Source organism: Protopterus annectens, chromosome 2.part2, assembly GCF_019279795.1.
Source record: "Protopterus annectens isolate FY-2018-M chromosome 2.part2, PAN1.0, whole genome shotgun sequence".
Taxonomy (NCBI): Eukaryota; Metazoa; Chordata; order Ceratodontiformes; family Protopteridae; genus Protopterus; species Protopterus annectens.
In genome coordinates, this window is record NC_056730.1 from 1,018,860,702 (window position 1) to 1,018,882,295 (window position 21,594).

Genomic DNA, 21,594 nt, shown 5'->3' on the forward strand with positions numbered 1-21,594 from the left:
CAACCACAATGAATAGAAAGCTATGTGTATTGTTTTCTATTATGTGCCTTGCTAAAGCATTTGATGGACTTTGTTTTGTAATAGCATATGTATGTTCATAAATGCGGGTTTTTAAATGACGTTCTGTTTTTCCGAAGTAATATGCAGGACAATCTTTGCATTTAGCAAGGTAAACCACCACCTGGCTTTCACAATTAAATTTATCATTTATCCAATATTTAATACCCCTAACAGTAAATGTGGTACCTGTTTGAATGAATTTACAATACTTACAGCGTCCACACTTAAACATACCTTTATTGACTTTAAAGTTTCTTAGAGGGGCCTCTAATAAATTCTTAATTGAGAATGCTTTTTTATATACAATTAAGGGTTTAAGCCCTAATGTGGAATGAAGCTGTTTGTCTTGTATAACACATTCCCAGTTGTTATACAAAACCCCACGAATTTGTGAGGCATTGGTGTTAAACTGAGTAAGAAAACTAGTATTATAAATAGCCATATTCTGGCTATTATTATCATTGTGACCATTTTCTTCGTTTGTATTGTGTTGACAAACAATGAAATCATCGCTTGTATCCTTAAATATTGGACCTATTATTCCATGTTTCCTCTTGTTTTTAACTTCCCAATAAAGTGCGCTAACTAAGCGATTGGGATATCCTCTGTTAAAAAACATTTCACATAGTTGCCTACATTCATCTTCGAACGCTGCGTCTGTTGAACACATGTGAGATGCTCGGACAAATTGTCCTTTAACTACTCCTTTCTTTTGGGAGAATGGGTGGCAACTAGTGAAATGCAGGAAAGAGTTACTGTATGATGGTTTCCTATATATTTTTGTAGTAAATGTACTATTCTGTATGTCTTTGGTAATATTGATGTCTAAAAAATTAATAGAAAATGGACTGAGTTCATATGTGAACTCCAAAAAGGTGGATAATGAATTCATAACATTTATTAATTGTGTAGCTTCTTCTTGTGTGCTGTTTATGATCATCAAAATGTTGTCTTGGTAACGTGTGTACCATACAACTATTTTGGAAAAAAGATTGTGTGGGAATAGTAAGGTTCGCTCCCAGAAAGCCATTACTGTGTTGGCAAAACTGCCTCCACATGGGGAGCCCATTGCTACCCCGGACTGCTTGAAGATAAATCTGTTTTTGAAACAAGAAATAGTTATTTTCTAAAACTATTTGTAAAAGATGGATTATTAAATCTATTTCGTTACCTGGACAATCTTTTGACAATAAAAAATCTCGTACCCAGTTTAATCCTGTATTATGAGGAATAACTGTATACAAATTTTTGATGTCTGCTGTCAAGAAAATATAATCAGCATCAAAGGGGATTTTGTTTAAGTTGTCTAATACATGCCAGGAGTCTCTGCATATTTGACTTTCTGTTTTAAGTATTAATTTCAACTTGTCATCGACCCATTTAGCACTAGGATAAGTGATTGAATTACGTCAATGTGTATATATATATATATATATATATATATATATATATATAAATATATATGTATATGCACACATATATCTATACATAAATATATATGTATATGTGGCGAAAGGAGATACTACCAGCACATCTAGCTGGAATTTTGCAAATAATTATATGTCATTTCTGAATATCAAACTGATTTATACAAAATGCTTGTGTGACAAATGTATTAGAACTGTATGTCATTTGTATATCAAACTCATTTGTGCAGACATTTGTATTGAAAAGGTATTTGTAAAGTGCTTGTGTCTGAAAAGTATCCACAGTGTGCCCTGCTACAGAAAACAGAAATGTGCATGCAGTATTGTAACTCTTTAAATGTATATGTTTTAACATAGGAAACTGGGAATCAGGAGGTTAATCTGCGTCCAGAAAACTTTAAAAAATATCTTCAATTTAATCACTTTATACACTAGACCACAAATACACTATTTTACAGGTTTCAATGCAGCAAGAGACACAAAGTCTGTAATAGGAAGCTTTTCCATTATCTTTGGAGTAAAATAATTACTACTCTGGAAGTGTGGAGGTATGCAGTTGTTTTATGACTTCCAGCAGCTGCTAGATATCTGAACAAAGCCCTTGTGTGTGTATTTTTACAGGTAGGTGCTAAGCCATGCCAGCTTCCAGCAATAGGGGTTTGCATTGGAACTAGAGGTTAGATGACCAGAAGTGATGTCATTCTGCAAACTATCCCAGAGGTAATATTTTAAGTATTATTTTGAGAAGTCTCTTAGTGAGGCAGAACATTCCATATTCTATCTTGGGCCTGACAACAAGAAGAATCATTCACCACATCATCTGCCTTGCTCTATTAAGTAAGAATTATTAGAGAATAGTGTAATTCTCTTAGATTTACTCAGGCATATAGTGAAGCTTAGTTTAGATATTCTTTTTCTTTATTTGTCTGAGCCTTTTCAATGTTACTTTAAATATTTCCTGTGATTTGACCTCTGATGTCACTGTGAATATATACCTAGTATTTTCTTGTTCTTTTATTATTTATTATTAAATATATTTAAACCTTTCATTGTGGCTGATCTGTGCAGAGATATTTAAGTTTTGTGAGTACTTGCATATTTATTTGGTGATACTGTGTGAGCCACTCCTAATAGCCTTGCTCTTGGTCAAACTAACATTTGAATTAATATTAATTTCACTCAGTATATTGGGTACCCCTGTAAGGGCCTTAAAGTAGCTGGCAAGGGGTTCTGGTGGCAGTGATAACCTCATTATAGTCTGGGAAAGAGGGAGCATAGCTAGTAAACCTGTGCCAGCCTTTCCCAGGTGTGTGTGTGTGTGTGTGTGTGTGTGTGTGTGTGTGTGTGTGTGTGTGTGTGTGTGTGCAAATCAAGCCCTGGCTGGACAGAGAGAGAGTGTTTGGAGGACTTGGCTTGGAACCCCTGCTAAGGACTCAACTCTAAAGTTGGGCCAGTGTGGAGTCTTACTGGTGATCTGGAGAAAGAAGGAGAAACCAGCCACTGACTGACTGTGGTCTTTGGGTGGTCTTAAGGGAAATTGCACTTGATTCAGAGAGCTGCATCTGGAAATACTGTGCGTGTACCTGTTATCCTCCCAGTGAACATCGCCTACTGCTGCTAGTGGTGAGGACTGAGGCTCCTTGATTACTTGCCCAGAGGTGGAGGGTCATCACATATTGGTTGGCAGTGGTGGTTTTAATACACATCACATATTGGTTAGCAGTGGTGGTATATCCATGCGTCTCAGTATATATATATATATATATATATATGTAGTATAGGTTCCATTCAAAGTTTGGGCACTTGAAATATTGGCTGTAGAGTGTGAAAAAAACTTCTGAAATATTATCGCTGTTTTGGTGTGTGAGATCAAAGTACAGTGGGGATTGAGGAATTTACATTTTCCTCACTGTAGTGCCATCTCATAATAAGTATATAAAATTAGCAGGGGGTGATTCAAAGTCTTTTGTATTTGAATCTTTTTGATTCATACTGTTTTGGTCTATTTCTTAGCATTCAAACTAGTTAAAGGAGGTAATCACTATTAAGTGCTTGAAAAAGGTCTGTTTCAAGGTATATATGGCTAGACATCTTATGGTCCCCATGATTGTATACCTGTTATGTTCCTATGTTCCTATGCCATAGACTCATATTATATAACACACACACACACACACACACATACACACACACACACACATATATATATATATATATATATATATATATATATATCTATATATATTGGCGACCTTAACCAGGAAAAGCTGAAAGACACAACAATATATATATATATATATATATATATATATATATATATATATATATATATATATATATATATATATATCTAGAGAGAGAGAGAGAGAGAGATACATATATATATGTATATACTGAAAATATAGAATCATCAAAATGAATCACAATTCGTTGAACCTCTATTTGTATGAATAATTAGCTGATCAAAAAAGAAAAACAACTTAATTTATTATCTGTTATGTAATGAGTAGGGTTGCAATTAGTAGTATGGGTAGGGTTAGGGTTAGCACACATGAATAAGGGCAGGAGCGCATACACACACACACACACACACACACACACACACACACACACACACACACACACACACACACACACTCACTCACTCACTCACTCACTCACTCACTCACTCACTCACTCACTCACTCACTCACTCACTCAACCTAAATGCCAAAACTTTCGTTACAAATTAAAGTTTTAGCATTACTATCAAATCCCACCTACATTACATTATACATTCCACACTATGACAGTAATTGGTCTCCATTAAACAACCACTCAACCAGTTATGACACTTACAATTAATTGTGAAAACATAATCTCAGCATGCCTATATATATTTATATGTATCTTTAGCTATATATATTTATATATATATATATATATATATATATATATATATATATAAATATATATGTATCTCTCTCTCTCCATATATATATATATATATATATATATATATATATATATATATATATATATATACATACATGTGTGTGTGTGTGTGTGTGTGTGTGTGTGTGTGTGTGTGTGTGTGTGATATATATAATGTGACCTATAACCTGTACAATTTAATTAAAAAACAAACAAACCTGTTAAGGAAAAAATATAAAAAATAAAAAAACATACAATAAGCTGGTTAGATAAGTGTGCACACCCTTAAACTAATGATTTGTTGAAGCACTTTTTGATTTAATTACAGCATTCAGTCTTCTTTGGTAGGAGTCTATCAGTATGGCACATCTTGACTTGGCAATATTTGCCCACTCTTTCTTGCAAACGTGCTCCAAATCTGTCAGATTGCGAGGACATCTTTGTGCACAGCCCTCTTTAGGTCACCCTACAGATTCTTTATTAGATTTAGATCTGTGCTGTGGCTGGGCCATTCCAAAACTTTAATCTTCTTCTGGTGAAGCCATTATTTTGTTGATTTGGATGTATGCTTGATGTCATTGTCGTGTTGAAAGGTGAAATTCCTCTTCATCTTCAGCTTTCTAGCAGATGCTTGAAGGCTTTGGGCCAAAAGTGACTGGTATTTGGAACTGTTCATAATTCCCTCCACCTTAACTAAAGCCCCAGTTCCAGCTGAAGAAAATCAACCACAAAACATGATGCTGCCACCACCATGCTTCACCGTGGGGATGGTGTTTTTTTAGTGATGCAAAGTGTTGTTTCTGTGCCAAACATACCTTTTGGAACTGTGGTCAAAAAGTTCAACCTTGGTCTCATTAGACCACAACACATTTTCTCACATGCTTTTGGGAGACTTGATGTATTTATTTGCAAATTTTAGCTAGACTGGATGTTTTTCTGTGTAAGAAAAGGCTTCTGTCTTGCAACCCTACCCCATAGCTCGGACATATGGCAAATATGATATGGGAGATTGTTGTCACATGTAGTAAACAATAAGTACTTGTCATAAATTCCTGCAACTCTGTCAGCATTGCTGTAGGTCTCTTAGCAGCCTCCCTGACCAGTTTTCGTTTTGTCTTTTCATCAATTTTTGAGAGACGTCCAGTTCTTTGCAACGTCCCTGTTGTCCCATATTGTCTTCACTTTCTAATGACTATCTTTACTGTGTTCCATGATATATCCAATCCTGTGGAAATTTTTTTGTACCCTTCTTCTGACTGATACCTTTTCACAATGATATCCCTTTAATGCTTTGGAAGCTCTCTGCAAACCATGGCTTTTGCTGTAGTAGGCAAGTGAGTAAATGTCAGGAAAATCCTACTAGAACAGTTGAACTTTATTTGGGGTTAATCAGAGTCTCTTTAATTGATGGCAGGTGTGTACCCAAGAAGACTGAATGCTGTAATTAAATCAAAAGGTGCTTCAACAAAGTATTAGTTTAAGGGTGGGCACACTTATGCAAGCAGCTTATTGTATGTTTTTTATTTTTTATATTTTTTCCCCTAACAGATTTGTTTGTTTTTCAGTTGAATTGTACAGGTTATAGGTCACATTAAAGGTGGGAAATGATTTATTGTGGTCTCATTTTTTTTATATCACAAAAACCTAGCATTTTAACAGGGGTCTGTGAACTTTATATATCCACTGTATAATCCCCTATTGCATCATTTTTATGTATTTAAAACCTAAGTCTCTGAATGTTACACAATTTGTTGTAGGTGATGTATTAGGTAAATGAAATGTACTTCCCAATGACATGTTTAAAAAGCTTATTTTTTATATTAGAAACACTGGATAGATTGAGATGCAAAACAAATTCTTGACTAGAAGAACGTCCCGTGGTACAATAAATGAATTTAGTACCATAAGAGAGCCCTTCATATGCTTCAAAAGGGTCTACTTCACGATGTCGAAAGCTGACAATATCGAAGCTGATATTGTCGGCACCACAACATCGAAAGCGCAGAACATCGTACAGGTAAACGTAAATCTCCATAGGGTGAGATTTTCATTTACCTCAATGTAGTGCAGTCTCGGAGTTGAAATATTTATGTGGGGGGGTGTGGGGGCACAGTGTGGCTTGTCCCCCTGCCTACACTAGTTAGTTTTTATTTTTGTTTGTTTTTTTTTTTAAACCTTATGCGATGTTTTACTATATCGATCACTAGAGGTCGACCTTTAGTGATTCGATGTAGTAAAATTTCGATAACGTGATACAGACGCCTTCAAAATACCAATGGAAGCAGACTCGGAGCGTGCCACTGTTCCAAGTTAAAGAACAATAGTCAGTTAATAAAACAGACTTGTTCATTAGTCAACATTTTTAGTACATTATTTTTTTTCAAAGTGGAATTGCAGTGAACCAAGAGGCAAACATCATTCAGAAAATAATAATAATTAACTGGTATCCATCCGTGTTACAAGGCACCCTCCTTGAAAAACTGATACAGATTAAACACATCCACTGGTAGGGAGCATATATGTGAAGTCTGATTGGGTCCCTGCAGCTGTTCACAGTAGCTAAAGTTGGTCATAATGCTTCGTCCATGGGCAGATGATTTTTAATACATGTTGTAGGCCAGCTGGGTTAAATTAGAGTATCACATGCTTAGATTAAAGAAGATTACCAGACTTTAACTACAATGAATTGTGTATTTAAGTAATATCTTAATGATATTTATCAAGTCTAATTTAAAACCAAATATTTATTTTTACTAGGACATTTATGTGTTTGGAGGAACAAGTGATTACCAAGATGGTAACATAACTTCAATGAATGATGTCACAAAACTAAGCCTTGGTAAGGAAACTGCTTTATTCTTTTTGCAATGGTATATGGATAATGAATGGTTTCTTTATCCAGGTTATCATAAAGTATTTACTTTTTTAACATACACTGCTCAGCTAAGTGGATTGTATAACTACTTGCTGTGAGCTCTCATTTCATCTCATTTATTAATCAGAATATGATCTACTAAATCACATAATTCCCTATTTTAAATTTATCTGAGGGACTTTGGAAATCATGTAGGTAGACCACTATATCTCTAGGTTCTGTTCTTACTAAATAATGTTTCAGGGATGCCAAGCAAGAAACACTCAGGTGAATACCAGAAGATAGGCCTTCTTCAGTGCTACATTTCCAGTTAAGTCAGAGATGCTACCAGCACAGCAGGGAACACTGAAACACAAAAGCAGTCCTACAGCTTCCACTAATGCATGTCATCTGCCAAATCTCTGACAGATACTGCTGGCCATAATATTTAAATGGCAGAAACAAGCCAGATGCATGATTAAGTACATAGCTCAGAGCTTTTAGGCTTTGCTATATAAATAGCAAGTATCAGTAGTGTGAAATTATGGAAGGATTTATTTCTGACTGGTAGACTTGATCTAGAAGATGAAACCTAAGGAGTCAATAGTTCAAGCCAGAAAGGAGTAAATCAGAAATATAGCTCCCACTGTCAGGAATAATTTTCCTTATACAGCTTTAAATCATTAAGTTTTCATTTACTTTTTTTTTGGGGGGTGCATATATAATTGCATACAGTTTTAAAATGTCACAACTGAAAAATTGGAAAAGAAGTAATATAAGTTAATCAAAGTTTGTCCTGACCCCCCCCCCCCCTTGGAAACAAAGAAACACTATGATTGCAGTACAGTCAAGACTGTACATTTATTGTAGGGAGGATGCTAGTTAATTCAATCTGTAACACCATTTTACTCTAAGAACCATATGAAATTTATAAATATATCTTTTCAAAGAATCTTCCCAATATCCATATAATTGCATGTGTGCAACATTCAAGATCTTTCAGTTTCCATCATTTTGTTGCAAAAAATAAAACTCTTCAAAAAGTAATAAATTCCTTTTCCCAGCATTTTATTTGTAACCTGTCATATGTATTGTGGACAAGGCCCTAATAGTAGCCTTGACCTTATAATCACTGGCTCATTTCCCTGTTGCTTTAGTATCAAAGCCAGCCATCCTTGTCATCTAATTTTGGATAACTGCCAATCAGTGCTAGGGTTACCAAACTAAGGAGTATGCCCCATCGAAGTAATATTCATGGAAACATACCTGCATTGCCTTTTTTTTCCATGGAAGTGTACCAGATACCATCATGCCTATCTCAGTGCAGTGGAAGCATTCCCCTCCTCTCATTGGAAGATGTGTTTTCCCCTCACTCATCCTAAATGCAACGATCTCAACTCAGTATTAGCCCATATTATAGCCAAGGACCTTCAACTTTTAGTCCGACTCCCTCTTTTCTAAGGAGGCATCATGCCTTTTCAAGGATTAAGCACACACCCATTGCCCATGAACTACAGTGTTTCCCCCTTCCCCCCTTGGAGCCTTTCTTTACCTGGCTTACTCCAACTACCTTTAATTTATAGCCTCTCTACCTTCAAATCTGTTTCCCTAGACTAATCCACAGGTGCACCTACCTTAGTTCTTATATCCTACAATATGCCCTCACTCTCTTCCGTCCTCATTTCACCCATGTCTATCATATTTTCTGTTATATTGTATTGCTTAAACAAACCTTCACCCACTCCCCAGGTCCTGATGTAAGAAACAAATGTGTAGATTAAACAAATCCAAACCTATCTGTGAGAGATGAACTCCGTCATTTCAGTAGCAAGCAGGATCCCTGTTCTTTAAATTATATTTAAGAACCATAACCCCCCACCTTCAGATTCTTTTCCCTTTGTTTTATTAATATATTATTGGATACACTCAGTATCATTCTGACTGTACACATTTCTCCACACTAACCTTGGTATAATCTAGGGCCAGACAATCTCTATGCTTAGATATAGATTTTTAAAATAATATGTGTTGTTAATCATGGTCAGAACTAAGTTCTTCTTTGGAATTTCATTGCTATCTAGATGCAAAAACAGTATATATAATCTTCATGCCCTTCCTCCCACTGTCATGGGACAAGCAAAGGAAATATATATTTGGCATGCAATCTCCTTTTTGGATTTATTTTGATCTCCTGTCATCATTACCTTCCCACTGAAGTCTTACAGCAAACCTAATTTCTCCAACTATTCATTCTGACTCATCCTTCCTTCAGGCCTACCCCATTCTGTTGTATTTCTGAAAAAAAAAGCCCTTGGAAGTCTACCTTCACATCTGTTTTATGACTTCCACTGCATTCCTTTTTTCACTAAGGTTGCAGTACAGCCTGATTTTAAGAGTGGGGTATGAACTCTGAAGGGTTCAGTCTGACCCGAATAATCTTCTTCTTCTGGCTTTTCCCAGTTAGGGGTTGCCACAGCAGATTACCTGTCCACTCATGATTGGCAGTGGGGTTTTATGGTGTCGAGTTGCCAGTCCGGCTCCCAGCCTTCCACAGAAGGCACATACATGCACACACTCACACCTAGGGCCAATTTAGAGTGTCCAGTCCACCTACTGCATGTCTTTGGGAGGAAACCAGAGCACCCAGAGGAAACCCACTCAACCACAGGGAGGACATGCAGACTCCACACAGAAGGCACCCCAGCTGAGGATTGAAATGGAGAACCTCTTGCTGTGAGGCGACAATGCTAACCGCTGCACCACCGTGGCCGCCCTGAGGTGGTATTTATACTTTGAAAAATTATCTCTATCACAACATGATTCACCAGCCTAAGCCTAACTTTTAACATCACAAAAGACCAAATTAATTATTCTAGAAACTCCTAAGAAACTCATTACCATGAAGTCTAAATAAGTCTAAAGCTCCATCCTCTCCTCTGCTGACATTCCTAGATTAAAGTCATTCACTTCAAATTCTGAGATGCATGTATTGACTCCTCACTCACCTTTAAACATTACATAAATTGTACCACATGTAGTTTCAGAACAAAAATGAACACACTCCAAATACAGCACCAAATACCCAGAGACATGAAACACCTTCTAATCAGATTTACTGTTATCACAGTCTGTGCTTTGTGTTACCACTAACTGCAAACTTCCCAGAAATATTAATAAGATTCAAACTTGCTTAAATAAAGTATGTCAATTCTTTAATTCATTGGACAAACTAGAGCACTGTTGCACCTCACTGTCCAAAGCCAGTATGTTACCCATCCATCTCTGTACCATTCTTCTCCTCTCTTTGCTTTACATACTCCTTCATTTCAATTACAGTCTATCCTGCAAAACCAAACTGTTTCTCAAAATGCACACTAGAGAACTCATAACCACTGCCCTGAATAAATCAGTACTGCTCTCTCCCAAAAGCATCTTATCTTCCTGCATTTGCTTTATGGCCTTAACCACCCATACATATAAGCCCTGCCATATGTCTACCTCCAGTCTTCCTTCCAAACCTATCAGGTCATACCAAACTTTAACAGTATTAAGATACTAGCTTAAATGCATTGTTCCTGGTCAGAATACCTCCTTGCCTTTTGTAATCATGACTGCACCCTTCTACTTATTCTCCATATGTCACCTTATGTAGATTATTTTGTTGTCGCCCCATCAAATATGTGCAAATCACCAATGTAATCATAATGACCTACAATGTACATGCTGTATTTTGCCTTACATATGTCAGTGTTTAAAGATTTCAAGCTTTCTAATATTCTTGATTGTGTAAAAGGGCTACAGCTGAAAATTATCCCTTGTGGCCCAGCTCCTATAGCTAAATAAATGTGTCTGTCTATCTATATATGTATTATATATCTATCTGTCTATCTATCTATCTATCTATCTATCTATCTATCTATCTATCTATCTTTATATATGTGTGTGTGTGTGTGTGTGTGTGTGTGTGTGTGTGTGTTTGTTTATATGTCTCATGAAATATTCAAAGCTCAAAAGAATGAGTGTAAAAAGACAAATCATTATAAAGGGAATCTAAATTGACCAAAAAATAAGCAATATTAAAAGTAGTTTCATTTGCAGGGGCACCTCCTCCACCTGCCACACTCACTGCTAATTATATATACCAAATCCAAGATCACACCAGCAAGTATTCCCTTACCCTGCTGCAGTATGACCTCACACAAAAAGCAGCCAGCTAAAATCCCATTAAGGAGACCATTCATTCATATGAGCATTTTTTTTTTTTTTACAGCAGTAAAAAGCATTCATTCATATGAGTGTTCATTCTTCTAAACTACAACCATATATATCTAACTACAACCATATATATCTAAGAATCTTTTAATCATATTTTCTTCAAAAATTTCAAAGGGAAGCTTACTTGATAAAGAAACTGAAAAAACCAAGAACAGTCAGATCAACTTGTTCACCTCATTTTTTATCATATTAATATTTCTCCCTTTTGAGAACAATCCACATTTCTACACATATGTTTATAAGATGAAATGTGCACTCATACAGCAAAAAGTAATACTAAATCTGACTAAGATAAAAGTACCGCAGTTTGAACTCTCTTTGGGAACTGCACATAACACCTGAAGAACCTATACTTCAAGTAGAGAAAAATGTAGATCAGGATGTCCGTAAGTACATTGCCCACTCATTCACCTTTATTAAACAGTTTGTAGTAGAAATAGATGAGGATGGATGGTTGAGGAAAACAGATTATCATAACTGGGCTGCACACACAAGAATATGAATATAGAGAAAAAAGGAATGCCTACATTTAATAACAATTCTAATGTATTAAATAAGAATATAACTGTTAACATGGGTAGAGCACTCATCCTAGCAGACCATTTTTAGGTTCTGCTCAAGGAACAAGGAGTGAGATAACCACTTGTTACGGCAAAATAGAAAACAAAACCTAGCTATAAGCATAATGTTACACATTTCAGGTCATCTATTCAAGTACAACATAACTGTGGTTCAGTAAAAATTGCTATTTATAATGTAAATATTAGAAGTAAGGGATGTATGCTAAGAGTAAGGGCAGGGACGCAAACACAGTAAGACGTGACAGTTATAATATTTGAGAAGGAGATGGAGTAAAAGGAAAAAGAAGGTACAACAGAATATTGGGAATTTGGTGATTTTTCTTATGGGGGAATTAAACTAAGAGAAAAAGAGAAATTATGCAATTGTTGCACAGGATGTTTAGGTCCGTTGTAGATGACTCCTATATAATGAAAGCATTTGCATTTTACTTGTTCAAATAAGTAGGTTTTTAGTTGTTATCATTATTATAGTAATACTTGTTAGAAGTATCACTAATTGCTAAACCTTATTAAATCTGATACATGAGAAATTTTATAGAACAAAAAATAAGTGCAGGGTTTCTTTTTAAAGTAAAACAGTAAAACACAGTTATATTTTCAGCACTGAACCAACAACTGAAAAAAAAGAAAGAAAACAACAACAGGGCACCCAGTTATCTACAACTAACCCCACAACATCACCCACATCACTATAATGTGCCTACACAGAGAACAGTTGTGGGAACTGTAAAAAAGGTTGAAAACAATTTAAAAAATGGTCCTGATTGGGATTCAGAGAAATCCACTGTGTCCACATAAACACCATATCCCAGGTAGTTCAAGTATACATAATCATGGGAAAGGTGATTCACAGACAGGTTAAGTTCCAGTGAGTAAGACCTCATTACTAGCTAATTTGCATGTCTCTGAATCACTATTATTTACCACCCTTGCTAACAAGCATTGTCTGGTGGCAGTTTCCCCCAGCTGTCCATGCATTGAATTGGTGCAGACATTCCCATCTCCACACACGCATTCAGACGAAAACACATACCACAAACCACATATCTCCATTTTTGATCCCCTACTGAAGCTCTGCTGTCCAGAAACTGCCTAAGTTAAAGGCTTCTATTACATCTTAAGGAAATGAAACTTATCAAATATGATAGTGGAAAAGGCATATTAGGCATTCTTACAGAATATCACTGAGAGGGGGGGAGTACAGGAGTTGATATCTTATGGACAAGATGTGAAGTATTTAAGATGGAGATTCAGAAATGGCCAGCTGTACCCCAAACTAAAGTTAAGGGTGACCTTCCCTATATTTCCAAGCTAGCTACAATAATGGTCTTCCTTAAAGAAGGGGAACAGCATTACCTCAATTGCAAAATATCACAAATATCACTACCCTCTGTGGAACACAAAATCCTTGCCAAGATTCCTTCTATTCAGCTGAAGTTAATCTTGCCCTGACTGAGCTGTCCTGTAAAACAAGGCTTTTTAACTGACATTAGCATGAGCCTGACATGATCATATTCTGTCTCAGTGAAGCACAACTGGGTCATTTTTCAAAACATCTGCTACTGCAGTACTGGAAACTTTAAACCCTTTGGGAATTGATGACAGCATGGACAGGGAAACAGTGATGGGTCAATACACACTCCGTGATAATGAAATCATCAACAACCATGAGATGCAGGTCCTTAGACTGCCATGTCTGACATCAAGGCAGCTTTCCAGCTGCTTCACATCTGCCACCATGACTGGTAGCACTTGAATATCTGTTTAGTTGGTATTTTTTGATAAAGCTGTGTCCATGGGTTGTACAGTAACTTATGCCACTTTTGAAAAATTCAGCATTTCCCTGCAATGGATATGGAAGTTGCAGAACCTTTTGGAGACAGCGTTTTTAATTAGATGGCTTTTTAGTCACTGGGGGAGAATAGTCTGTACAAAAAAAAAACATTTTGTCTTTTCATTTTGTGATTAGATATGAGTGCCATTGGCAGTTAATAAGCTAGAAGGACTGGTCATGATGCTTACCTTTTTGGGACTGGACCTTGACATCCTTCAGCTTGCCAACAGTGAACAGCAAGGCCTTACAAGGCAAGGATTTCCTCCCACATCCAAAAGACATGCTGTAGGTGGACTGGACACTCTAAATTGGCCCTAGGAGTGTGTGTGTGTGTGTGTGTGTGTGTGTGTGTGTGTGTGTGTGTGTGTGTGTGTGTGTGTGTGTGTGTGTGTGTGTGTGTGTGTGTGTGTGTGTGTGTGTGTGTGTGTGTGTGTGTGTGTGTGTGTGTGTGTGTGTGTGTGTGTGTGTGTGTGTGTGTCTTCCGTGGAAGGTTGGGTGCTGGGCTGGCAACTCAACACTGTAAAATCCCTACTGCCAATCATGAGCAGACAGGTGATCCTAACAGGGAAAAGCCGAAAGAAGAAGAATATAAATACCGCCTCAGGTTTCCACAGAAAAGGGACTACTAGTCTAGTGGGACAAACTCAGTCATCAGACGGTAAATAAATAATGCTTCAGAAATGCCCTTTTAAAATTGTTGGAGTACCAGACGATGTACACAACCATTTTCAGCTTTAACAATAGGGAGTATATTGTGTAATTAATGTCCACCCAGGGGTATTATGAGGCCCGATGCTGCAGGCGGAGGGCCTCTCTACCCCTGAAAGGGCATTAATTACACATTAACACACACCCTGAAGGGCGTTATTGCAATTTGAGAATGGGGTCTCAGTAAAATTGTTGTGTTTTACGTATTTATTTTTAAAGTACTATATTATTTTTTTTATATTCCTCCACCTAATGTTTCAAACTTGCTGCAGCATATGTTAATGGTGTTGGAGGAAGCATTTTGCATCCAAACTATAACAATTTAAACATGTCCAGGTATTTAGTTTATTTTTTGGTTCTTTTCTCCTATAATGTTTGGTTTATTGGCAGTTATTAGAGATTGACATCTGTAAATGATAACATAGATTTTTGAGTTTCAGTCTTTCTAACGTAAATCCTGTTATTTAAACAACTTTTATAAAAACAATTAAAATCTGTTCATATTTTTGAGCCTTTGTTCTCCCTTTATTTTTATTTATCCATATTTCTTTAGCTGAAAGGTAGAGAGGTATGTAAACCTCTTTACTACTATATTTCTCTCTTGCAGGCACACACACACACACACACACACACACACACACACACACACACACACACACACACACACACACACACACACACACACACACACACACACACACACACACACACACACACACACACACCTCTGCTTCAGAACATGGAACCTGACACAAATCTTAATGTTGAAGTAATGTGATTTTATAACATGATCATGTAAAAATATATTGTTATTTTGAGTCTTTGTACCCAGTTTATTTTATGATTATCCAGATATATTGAGGTAAGTGGCTGACTGCGGTGGTGGTGCTGCGGTAGCGTTGTCGCCTCAAAGTAAGACGCTGTCCGGTTCGATTCTCAGCTAAAGCATCTTCTGCGTGGAGACATGTGTGAATGGGTGTACCTTCGTTGAAGGTTGTGCATCAGGGCTGGCAATTCGGCATGTAAAAAATCTACTGCCAATCATTAACGGACCGGAGTTCTGCTGTGGTGACCCCTAACCGGGAAAAGCCGAAAGACACAACAACAGTGAGGTAAGAGGCTGACAGGTATGCAGACCTCTTAACTGCTACTGGTGGCAGGGATCACTCCCACTTTTCACTCTCTGTCTCACACACCGACACACAGTCACTTCTGCTTTCATATAGGCATTCACTCACACATGCAGACAGATACAAACACACTCATACACATACACTTTTTTCTGTTTATTTTTTTACACATGCAAAACAGCAAAAACACTACTTAGCGAGTATAAAATAATGGCTCGATTTCTTGATTTTTCTGTCATTAACATTTTGAAGAGAATGGATTTATCTGAATGTATGATGCTTATCCTAATGCTTATGTCCTTGAAAATGTGTTAAATCAAAGGAAAATGGATATCTGTGTTATGTGTAGCCTTTTATTCAAATATGGCAACTTATTATGTTGTGGTAGAATGAATCGGCAGCTGATATTTATTTTGTTGCCATATGGACTTCAGTGCATCAGTTTACTTTCTGGGTACTCTCTAAACATGTGCATTGCTTTCCAGTTACAAGACGTTCTGGCTGTTGCATCCATTTGTTATTGTTCCCTAGTTAGCTTCTGCACTACTCTGGAATCATTCCAAAAACATGTACACATGGAGAAGTTGACCTTGATGAAAGCAAAGCAGCTAATTTTCTGTAAGAACAGGTCTTTAAATCCTTGCATTTGGCTATAGTGCATCTGCCTCCTTTTTACTTTCAATGTTTGTAGGTTTTTCACTGACAGCTGTACATTCCTTTTGGAGAAGTAATGAATATATAAAGGAGAACTGTTACAGCTGTAAATCAAAGGTACAGAGTTGAATAAACAACAAGTACAGCTAAGAAAATATGCACTTTTGTTTACGTTGTTTGAGGAAACATTCAAAATATGATACTGAGCTGAAGGTTGTCTTTCAAAATACTGGGTAGAGAAAGGCTTTTGGCATCTAGGAAAACAAAAGAGGTTTGAATCATTATATATTGCAAAGTGTTGGTAAAATTTCGATTGTCAGTTGTTGTAACAACCTAGAAGATGAACAATTGCTGTGACTCCACTGCATCCTTGCTAGAGGACTGCATGGCTGCTGCTGCCAGGGATCACTCTCACTCTTCTCACTCTCTGTCTCACACACACGCACACACACACACACACACACACACACACACACACACACACACACACACACACACACACACACACACACACACACACACACACACACACACACACACACACACACACACACACACACACACACACACACACATACACCCAGATTCACTATTCATCTGTGCAGGACTAGCTTATTTCTGCACAGAAGCGGACGTTTAGGAGCAGAACGGCAGCGTGCCATGCATATTAATGAAGGCACACTGCCTGAGCTCCTAAACGGACATGGAGCATGTATGAGTGCAGGGGCCATGTCTGGGAGCAGAACTCTCAGAATATACATGCCCCTGCAAGCAAGAACAGCAGGTTAACAATAAGAATGAGCGAGACCACTCATAGGTGTTCACATACCCTCAGTAACATCCCCCTTAAATTTATAAGAGCAATAGTTAAAATCTAAAATATAAACAAGCTTTTTTTTATCAAACAGATAAAATTTAACGATTGGTGCGTGGGTTTGCCCATTGCTTAGCTACATTTACTGCAGCTTAAATGGCACAAGACGATAAAAATCAAGATATAGGCAAATGAAGCAGTAGTGTTGTGGGCAGAGCATTTGCCTTATGAGCACTCATTCCTGGTTCGAGTCTCACTCCAGTACATTCCATTTTCCATGTCAAATCACTTTATGAACAATATTTTTTGTTGCATGACCTACTAAATAACATATATTTGTGAACTGGAGTACTGCATTTAATGCAGATGTGAGGTGTCATTGTCATAATGTTGTAAAATCCACAGATAATCACAAGTTCCCCATACAGTATATGTACACAGGAATCAGGGATACAAATCAAAGGTACAATGTGTATTGAATGATAAATCCATAGAGTGTCCAAATCCACCATCTTCCCAAGAACCATTTTACATTACTGTCTAAATTAGTGTGGGGGTAAGCGGGAGTAAGCATTTTTAAGCAAGAGTAAGCATATTTAAGCAGTAGTAAGTGGGTTTAAGCCTGTTTGCATGGGGATAAGCAATGTGCACACAGGTTAAGCAATATTGAAGCTAACTCCCTGTAAGCATATTTAACTGGAAGTTAGCATTGCTTACCATCACGCAAACCCGTGCAAACTCACTTACAATTGCTTAAAAGTGCCTTAATCACTCTGTATGCAACAGCCACTGTACTGGCCAGAAACAAAAAAACAGCCTTTGCAGGTCTTGAACCCAGGACCTTGTACACTATAGTCACATCAGTTAACCACTAAGCCATCACAGCAGTACATAAGATTGAGATATCACCAAACAGATCCTCACTATAGGAAAATCAAACTTAACATGTGAAAGGAATCTATATACAGTTTTATGTTGTATAACCTACTACAGTGTATGTACATATGGATCACGGATACCAAACAAATATATAACATGTAATGAATAATAAATCAATGCCAAACAGTGAATAGTATGCAAATTAAAAATTAAGCAATGCTAAGCATTGCACAGCCCAGCTCAGTAGGTGTAAGCAATGTGCAGGCCAGCTAAATCAGTTTGCCCATTGGTAAACCCCTTTAAGCAATGCCAACCTCGGGTAAGCAGGTTTGCCAATAGCTTGGCATTTTCAAAACTGTCCAATCACAGCAAAGTGCAGCAAATCAGCACTATTTAAACCCAACATGTGGGAATACATCTCATAACTGTTTGCAGCTTCCTCCTGTAGGCACTATGACTGGTATGGGAGAGGGTGTGCACTTTCGGGCACAGTGCTGGGGCATCCAGGAGTCCAGAGTCATGGCAGGACTCCTTGTGAAAGACCATGACCAGAGACTGCTGCAGGGCCAGTATCAAGGTTCCCAATACAAAGCGGAAGCCTGGGACCGTCTCACCTGTGACCTCACCAGTGCGACTGGCATACCTCAAACTGGTGAACAGGTCAGGCATCACTATGCCGACCTGAAACGGAGAAAGAGGGATCTCTTGGATCAGTGGATCCAAGAGACTAGGAGGACAGGGGATGTCACAGCCATGTGTAAGTATCAGTTCACTACCTTTTTAAAAATTGTCAGCTCATGTATATTATGGATAGGTATGGCTAAATATTCCTCTTATGTCTTTCACAGTGGCAGATAAGCAGGCTGCAAACCAGGAAACCCATGCCTGTAGATTGCAGCTGTTGCGATGTGAGGCAGGTTAGTAACACTCTTGCATGTACTGTCATAAGAAATAAATCTAAAAGTAGTAGTAAGTTAATCACCTGTATAAAACCTGTATTGTTTAAGGCATGTACTGCATACACCACAGAATATGACAGGAAGAGTCTCATATAGGTTGTATGTAAATAAAAGCATAATAGCCTGACAATAATGGTTTAACTGCTGGACTGCATGTGTTTACTCTGGTATCATATGGTAATGTAGAGTTGCAATCTCTTAATAGTACTGTTTTATTAAGCAGTGTTATCCACACTGTGCTACACAAATAAAATGTGTAGGAATGTCTGTATATGACTGTTGTAATCACAAGAGGTCATATAGTCCAACTGAGAGAGACTCAGACAGAAAACTGTGAAAAGTTGGACAACATAATCCAAATAGCACACTCAACTGAGATGTGAACTGTGGTATTTTTAGCACACACAGCCATGGTTTGAATCCTGGGAGTGGTAGTAGGCTGTATGCTGAATCATACCCCACAAGTGTACAGAATTGACCAGAATGTCGAGTTAATCGACCTATATCTGCCGGCTGTTACCCTGTCCCCCTGGCATATCAGTGTGATAATCTCTGACATGTAGACAGCATTTCATGTCATATAACTGACTGTCCGGCCTGTACATATTTGGAAAATATCAATGAAAACAAACCTGTCACTGTACAACTCACCAAAGGTTTAAGAGGGAAATAGTCAAAATATGTCCTGGTTCACCTGCATATGGTCAAGACATGCCCAGAGTGTGTGCAATAAGAGATGGACAGGTATGTGCATAACATCAACCTGGAATCTGTGAATATGTGTAGAAACAGTTAGGTAGTATTAACAAATAATACCTTAACAGGTATACCAGGTAAGAGGTGTATACTGCAGGTAAAACTCAGTTCATGTATATAGTTGTCTACATACATACCACTGTCCAAACTAAGGCCATAGGGTAGTGTACTAATACCTGTTAGGTACAGATCACAGTACTGACTAGGAAAGTAATGAGAACTACAGGAATATAGTAGCTAATTGGCATCTCCACCCCCCCACCATATCTGCAACAATAAACTAAATACACAACTCAATCGGTATGTGCTCCATTACATCTACTGTCGGGACATTTGTCATATTGTTTGATAAATACTTAAATTTGTTTCTATGCATGTGTCATGTTGAAATACTCCCACATTGGTGGCATGCTGCCATCAATGTACCTGCATGCTGTTGTAATGACCACTGTGGTTCCATATATGCATGTGTTCTGTTTGCTATGCAACTGTTCCATATCCGGTGTTTTGGGTTAATGGGAATATCTATGCATGCTGTTATACCTAATCCTGGAATGTGTTGACTATTAGTAACCCACAAATGTTGTAAAACTGAAACACCATAGCACGTTTGGGAAGGCTGGTTCCAGCAGACCCACCTCTCCCACCTCATCTGGCCATGACACCGGGCACCAAAACATCTGGGGCCCACCCCGGGACCTCCTCACCCGCTGGTCCTGCACCACCTTGGGGTGGAACCGCCTCAGGGGATGGGGCTCGCCCCCCTGGGAGTGGGCATGAACAGGACACTGTCACCAGTCGCCAGGTCCGGGGCATGGTGCGTAGCGAGCTCCGCAGGGAGTTTGGAGATCTGCTATGCCAGCTTGAGGGCCACATGTTGCAACTAGAGGGTCGGCCTGGCCCTCCTACTCAGCCCCCAGCACAGCCACCTTCATGTCTGTGAAGGTCCAGTAGTGACTGCCCATGGGTGGGGACCTCAGTCCCACTGTATCCACTAGGGGGCTCATGGGCTTCCATTTCCAAACACCACTCCCCATCAAGGTGTTTACCCCCAAGTGTCATATACCGCCCCTGTATGCTGTCTTGTCTGTTATCCTACCCAACCTACCTTCCCAAATATATCTACTATTCCTCCCCAACATCCCACTCTCACCTGAAAAAATAACGGCAATCTGTTCCCCCCAAAAAATCTCGCCCCATACATAGCTGTCCATTTCGCACACATGTCCACTAGACACGTAATCTGGTCTAACTGGCTTCAGAACATATTATTGTTGTCCTCACTCCTCTCTCAGGGGTTTGAGTGTTCAAATCTATCTCTAAATTCAGTGTATATGCACAGCTGTTGCTGTAGAAGAAATGGACAGCTATGGACCTTCCCTACACCCATCCTGCACATCCCTAGCTATTTTACTTACTGTCTTTCCCTCTCTGTGCCCCTTTTTCACCACTTTCCTATCAACCCTTTTTCATTTCTTTTAAAGAAATTAGCATGGGGTAAGTAAGTGGGAGTAAGCACTTTTAAGGAGCAGTAAGTGGGTTTAAGCTTGTTTGCACGGGGGTAAGCAATGTCTACACAGGTTAAGGAATTGAGAAGCTAAATCAGTATAAGAAACTGTAACCAGAAGTTAGCATTGCTTAGCTCCATGCAAACCCACTCAAACCAGCTTACAACTGCTTAAAAGTGCCTTAATCCCTCTGTATCCAATGGACCTTGTTCTGTCCAGCAACAAAATAAACAGCCTCTGCA

At 38.2% G+C, this 21,594-nt stretch overlaps 1 protein-coding gene across 2 annotated transcripts in view; it reads left to right on the plus strand.

Annotated features, from left to right (window-relative positions):
* LOC122795869 (leucine-zipper-like transcriptional regulator 1) overlaps window positions 1-21,594 on the plus strand; it is a 1,318,154-nt gene that overhangs the window by 502,242 nt on the left and 794,318 nt on the right. For both annotated transcript variants that reach the window (XM_044064282.1, XM_044064283.1), the window contains one exon: window positions 7,158-7,239. In XM_044064282.1, coding sequence (XP_043920217.1) covers window positions 7,158-7,239 — 82 coding nt within the window. The remainder of the gene's footprint in view (window positions 1-7,157; window positions 7,240-21,594) is intronic.